This window comes from Osmia bicornis, unplaced genomic scaffold, assembly GCF_907164935.1.
Source record: "Osmia bicornis bicornis unplaced genomic scaffold, iOsmBic2.1, whole genome shotgun sequence".
Taxonomy (NCBI): Eukaryota; Metazoa; Arthropoda; class Insecta; order Hymenoptera; family Megachilidae; genus Osmia; species Osmia bicornis.
In genome coordinates this window covers 3,917,516-3,923,962 of record NW_025791458.1, presented here as the reverse complement: position 1 = coordinate 3,923,962, position 6,447 = coordinate 3,917,516, and the positions used below count along the sequence as shown (strand labels likewise).

Here is a 6,447-nt window from a genome sequence, read left to right as displayed (position 1 = left end):
TGTGCAATTACGAAGATACTGTTTGGTCGGAACCTATGCATTCAGATATAATGAATGTAAATGAGGCCATGACGACCGCGACTGTTACAGTCGGAATCGGCTATGCACAACTAGAAGAATTATACGCCGCCTTGAATATGCCCTGCATGGCTGAAACGACGTACCTGAGGTACCGTGAAAAACTTGTAGATGCATTTATGAAAAGCGCAATGCATACCATGCAGGCAGCAGGGGAAGAAGAAAGACGATTAGCTTTTGAAAACAATGAAGTCGTCGACGGTATCCCATACATAACTGTCATAGCGGATGAAGAAATCGTATGGTACGAATTATAATTCACTTCCCGGTGTTGGTGCCATTGTAGATTTCCGCACAGGAAAAGTTCTGTTTATCGACATACGCAATAAATACTGCACAATATGTGATATAGCGGAACGAAAAGCTACATCCCCAAAACATCATAAATGTTATATTAACTATGATCGTTATGCCAATTCTAGTAGCATGGAAAGTGATGCTATTGCTGAAGGTTTCAAATGCAGCATTGAAATGCATGGCTTGATATATAGAACGGTTGTTGCCGATGGTGATAGCAACGTCTATCATACTATTGTGAATAACAGACCTTACCGAGAGCAAAAAGTAACCGTTAGAAAAATTGAGTGTACCAATCACTTACTTCGTAATTTATGTAAAAAGTTGAGACACGTTGCGGAGAAAACGCAAACGAAGGGTCACAGAGATCGTGGCTTTGTTGCGCACCGAAATATCATTAAAAAAAATATTTTAAATATTCGTAGAGCTGTTGTTTTAGCAGTCAATGCGCGAAAACAAGAAAAAGGGCCTCAGCATATCAAAGCTAGAGAACTTCAGAAGGACATTTTAAGTATTCCTAGCCATATATTTGGTGAGCACAAGGAGTGCAATAGCCGCAGCCATATGTGTATGCGGGACGAAAAGAGAGCTGAGAATAATTACGTTCAATCTTTGAAATTGTACGGTCTGTATAGCGAAGTCGAGAAAGCCATACGATTCCTCAGCTGCTATTCGGATAGTTTGTTAATGAATGTTACAAACAATCCCGCAGAAACATTTAATTCAATTATCTGCAAAGAGATTGGTGGAAAACGTATTAATTTTGGTGCAAGAGGTTCCTACAATGCTAGAGTTGCAGGAGCTGTTACCCAATATAATACGAAACAAGTACTTACAGAAATGCATAAGAACATGTGTAAAACCGTTCCGCCACTAGTACAAAGATTGGAGGAACGGCGGCAGAAAAAAGTTGCGAAAACGAAACAATTTCGAATGACCTATGGTAAGACAAGGAAATTAAAGCCAGTGCAAGGAACGGATGAATATTATGGTCCAAACTCGCCAAGACCAGATCTTCCGAGTGATATGCTGCTTCAACTTCGCAAGGAACATTTTGAAAAGCTTGCTGATAATGCAAAAAATCGTACAATAATAGAAACGAACGGAAGAGAGCAAAACGATTCAGATTTATGGAGAGCTTTAAAGGAGGAAATGCTAACTGCTTCGAATTTTGGGGCAGTGTGTCGCATGAGACAGACAACGTCCTACACAACAATGGTAAAAAACATTTTATATCCTCTATCTGTCGATACTGCTGCTATGAAATACGGCCGCGATAAAGAACACATTGCAAGAAAAGACGTAGCGAAAGCAATGAAAACAAGCATTCGAACTTGTGGATTGTTCATTGATCGCGATATTCCATACTTGGGTGCCTCTCCTGATGGACTTATCGACGATGACGGTTTACTGGAATTCAAATGCCCACTATCTGCCGAGAATTTGACAGCGATAGACGCATTAGAAACAATACGTCACTTACGAAACATCTTCGATAAAAGAGATATACAAGAAATGAATAGCAAGCACCAGTATTTCTACCAAGTACAAGGTCAGTTATATATAACGGAACGGAAGTACTGTATTTTCGCTATCTGGACACCTAAAATCATACATATCATCCGCGTAAATAGGGATGACGCGGTTTGGACAAATCATATGGAACCTTTCCTAACGCGTTTCTACGAGGAATGCATGCTTCCGGAAATATTGGACAGCCGCCACAATAGACACATGCCTATTAGAAATCCAGAATACATACTACGGGCAAAAGAAGACGCATGTATTCAACAATCAAGCTGAAAAATCGCAAAAAAGCGTACATATGAAAACATGACACAGAACAGTGTTGAAGCATCAAATAGCGACTGTGTCATTGTCAGTCATTCTGTCCCTTTCTACCTTCACGCTTGGCTCGCGTCGCATGTAAGCACAGAATCGATACCACCATACATTTTTTCTTTGCCTCTTGAAAATCGAGTGACTGGCAACAGAGAAGTCCTCGTGCCAGACAGGCCGGCTCTCATAGCCCTTATCTATGCTTCAACACTTTGTATTCAGGATATGTTACCAATGCTTTTTGGGTCCAGGAAGTATGACTAATAAACTATTTCACCCTTGGCATTTTCTTTGATTGAAAAAGTGTTATTGATACAAGATCATATTAACTCTGGCGCTTATATCAACAGGGACAACATCGCTGAAAATTGTAACGAAACGCCTCGGTTACCTATCATTTCCTGTAAAATGCTGTTTATATTCATGGCCACCAGCAGCATAAAAATTTCTAAATACAGTAAAATCTCGGTAAGAGCATTTCAATCGGGACCGAATGCGAACTCCAATCGAGTACAGAACACGTTTCTCGAGTGAGTTCGGCTCCCCTTTGATGTGGTGACAACCGCAAATCGATGCAGCGTACGAGAAAAAAAGCAAGTTTAAATACCCGTATACGTGTGAGATAATACTAACGTAATTAAAATTTAAGATTAATAGTTTTTTATTTTTGACTTTTTTTAATGAAAATTTTACTAACATATTTGTGAGGTTTTTCTGATTAAAATGAGACTAAACACGATATACAGTGAAAACTCGATAAATGCTCACTTGAGTCTATTCGATAAATGATACATTTTTATCCCCACCACTAGGGGGATCCCCGTTCGACCAGCGAGTCGAAGTGTAATCGGAGACGTAGCGGCTTCCTTTAGAGATCTGTGTTGCCTTCGTCGCCTTCGTTTAGATGCCCCGTGTCAGTGTGACCACACTAATGCATATAAAAAAGTTTTTTATTTTATACTTTTTGTTAATAAAAATTTTACTATCATGTGGGGGAGATTTTGCTGATTAAAATGAAGCTTAACACGATATAAATCGGTTTATATTTAGGTTGTAAGATTGAGTGAAAATTAAGAAATAAGAAACATTGCAATTTCACCCTTACGTTAATATGTATGTTTTCCTATGAAGAAGTAAGATCTTGTAATTCTGTTGTTAAACAGCTTGCTCGCATGATGTGGTATTTTAAACACTGTAACTTATATTTTATTTGTTCTTGTGGTGATTGTATGTTGTGTTCGTCTTCATTATCACTGTCCTGTTCACTTTCATTGTTACTGTCTTGATTATCTGCGTCACTTTGTGGAACTTCCTCTTCCTCTATACGGCATGTATTTAAAAAGATAGCCGCTTGTTGTTGCGAAATTTGTCCATCACTAATCACCGATATTGCATCTTCCAAACCATCGTCCTCACTCTCATTTCTAAAATAACTTTGAATGTACACAGGAGCTGGAATTATTTTATGCCAACTGTGCCGTATATTTTCAGGCATAACTTCTCCCCATGCCTGTATCAAAATATCAATGCAATCTTTTATATTGTAATTGGCATAAAATTCATTAACCCCTCCTTCATACGTTAAAATGGAGCGGCACATTTCTTTTTGGAAGATTCTTTTAGTTTTAAGGATCACTCCTTGATCCATTGGTTGTAGGAGGGCTGTGGTGTTTGGTGGAAGATATTGAATTGAAAATGTATCATCGTCCTCAGATAATGGAACTTGATGACTTGCGCAATTATCAAGTAATAATATTACCTTCCCGGTGATGCCTTTCCTTAATTGATATTCACGGACGCTAGGCTTGAAGTGCTGTTCATACCAATCCTGAAATATTTCACGGTCTACCCAAGCATTTTTTTGCGATTTATAGCAGACTGGAAGTCTGTGCAACGAGTGCTTCAACGCTCTTGGTTTTTTATATTTGTGCACTACTAACGGTTTTATTTTATTGGTTCCGGTAACATTGGCACATAACCCGAAGGTAATTCTGTCCTTCTTCATTTTGAATCCAGCTACATTTTTTCCGTCGACAATGTTTTTATTGGAAGCGCCTTCCAAAATAATCCACTTTCGTCCATATTATATACATTCTCTATATCAATACCTTCCTGTTCTATATGTCGTTGAAAATATTGAATAAATGATTCTGCTGCATTTGTATCAGCACTTGCTTTTTCACCACACACACTCACCAGACGTATGTTATGGCGCCGTTTAAAATTTGACACCCACGACATGCTCACTTTGCACCTCGAAGACGTTGCACTACTTTGCTGTAATTCTACAGCTTTCTCCTGTAACAGCAAATCGCTTATGCGGTCGCCAAGAGCTGTTCTTTCACAGAACCACGTGTACAATTGTTCTTCTAATTCAGGGTACACTGGTTTCTTCATTCGTTGCTGCTTTTGCCCCGTTTTGCCCTTCGCAGCAAATTCGCGAATATAAATTTCTTTTTTTTGAATTCTGCGAACTGTTTGCGGATGTATACGATATTTGGCAGCAACGATCCGCACAGGTAAAGTTTTTAAATCCTCCAGCACTTGGATGCGTTGTTGCATATTCAACGTCACTTTCTCACTCGACATTGTAACTTATACTAACTCCACAATTCTTTGTACGTCACAGGCAGATTTCAATACTTCGGCGGTCAAGAACTTTCTGCCCTCTTGTACATGTAACTTATTCCACGAGCCCTTTCTACAGACGACAAATTTTCCTACCCTAGGTCGGAACGCTGGTCTTCGCCAATCCGATGGCTTGTTACATTTTTATTACCAGCTGTTCCTTACGCCCTTGGCTTTTTCGGAATGGTAATACGCTTCGGTGGGGGTGTACTTGTTGATCGACGTTTTGGCAATGCTACGGGTTTCCCACCGGGCCCAAGGCTCGCGTCGTCCCTCGACCCTCTGTGGGTCGCCTGACCCGGCCTTGCAAGGCTGAGGAAATCCCTGGTTTATGGCGTGTACTATTTACCCTGCTATGGTCATACATAAAACTCTACGGGAAAAAAAACGTGCTGCAGAAATGTAACGGAATACAGCTGTCGAAAATAACTTTGCTGACCTGCGTATCATAAACCCTACTAACCGTTTCCACACCAAAACTTTCTTTTGCACGTGCGAGGTAGGCACTACACTTCAAATTTTGAAAAATATTTAAAGGGTATAGCCGGATTGGGGTACCGTTACGATTGTCGATCGTCCAAATACATATCGATTGTCGACTTACAAATAGCTTTTCCAGTGAAATGTCTCAGTGGAGTAAGGGAATCGAAATAGGTATTAATGGCAGCTCCAAAAAGTTCGCTCGTATCCTTGCAAGGTCAGCGGTGGTACATTTATCGGATAGAGGTAGCTAACGAAACCTCCTATCTTATAAGTGTTGCCGTTTGTGATCATTTATGGAACAGTGGAAGCGTCCCGTTTGAGAATTAGCTACCTCCTATTCGATAAATGTACCAGTAACTCGAATCCGTCGTTCTTTGATGTTTCCGAACATAGAAAAGGATAGCGCAAGAAGGATAAAGAAAGAGAGAAAGACTCGCAAGTACAACATTTAACTCAATATTATACCACTAAATGTTGACCGATTTATATCGTGTTTAGCTTCATTTTAATCAGGAAAATCTCTCCCACATGATAGTGAAATTTTTATTAACAAAAAATATAAAATAAACAATTTTATTCTGTGCATTAGTATGGTCACACTGACACGGGACATTTAAACGAAGGCAATAAATTCCGGTCTCAGTCCCTCTTTCGTTTTTAGCTACTGACTCTTTCTACGTTCTCCTATCCCATAAGAGTTGCGGAGCGGACCCGTAATAGTTACACTTATCGAGTGTTTACTGTATATCCAAGCGAGGTGTCGAATCTCGGGTTACACCTCGACGCCAGCCAAGCATGAAGGTAGAAAGAGACAGACAGTGGAGGAGAGAGAGAGGTCCAATGATCAAAGGCAAGAGCCGAAACATATCACCGTGACTAATACGAATTCAATTATAAAACTGTTTGATTTGTGACTTTTTTTTTAATGAAACTTTTACTAGCGTATTGGTGAGATTTTTCTGATTAAAATGATAGCAAACACGATACAGTTTGAATTGTAATTACTTGCTAAAGTTGGCGAAAAGCCAGAGAGATCGAATCAAAGCGTTGCATATATCCAAGCGAGGTGTCGATTTTGGGGGGGATAGAAATCTTGCATATATCCAGGTTTTACTGTATACG

The 6,447-nt window shown here is 39.6% G+C and overlaps 2 protein-coding genes across 2 annotated transcripts; both read right to left on the bottom strand.

The window, feature by feature from the left end:
• Positions 1-3,337: 3,337 nt before the first annotated feature.
• On the bottom strand, positions 3,338-4,219 carry LOC123989211 (jerky protein homolog-like). Its single transcript, XM_046289912.1, has one exon. It carries the CDS (start codon positions 4,217-4,219, stop codon positions 3,338-3,340), a length of 882 nt encoding a protein of 293 aa, XP_046145868.1.
• An 11-nt stretch (positions 4,220-4,230) lies between these two features.
• Positions 4,231-4,803, bottom strand: LOC123989210 (jerky protein homolog-like). Its single transcript, XM_046289911.1, has one exon. It carries the CDS (start codon positions 4,801-4,803, stop codon positions 4,231-4,233), a length of 573 nt encoding a protein of 190 aa, XP_046145867.1.
• Positions 4,804-6,447: the final 1,644 nt, after the last annotated feature.

Excerpts from the sequence above, each read along its gene's own strand:
- LOC123989211 (XM_046289912.1), bottom strand. The coding sequence starts at position 4,219 with ATGAAGAAGGACAGAATTACCTTCGGGTTATGTGCCAATGTTACCGGA.
- LOC123989210 (XM_046289911.1), bottom strand. The coding sequence starts at position 4,803 with ATGTCGAGTGAGAAAGTGACGTTGAATATGCAACAACGCATCCAAGTG.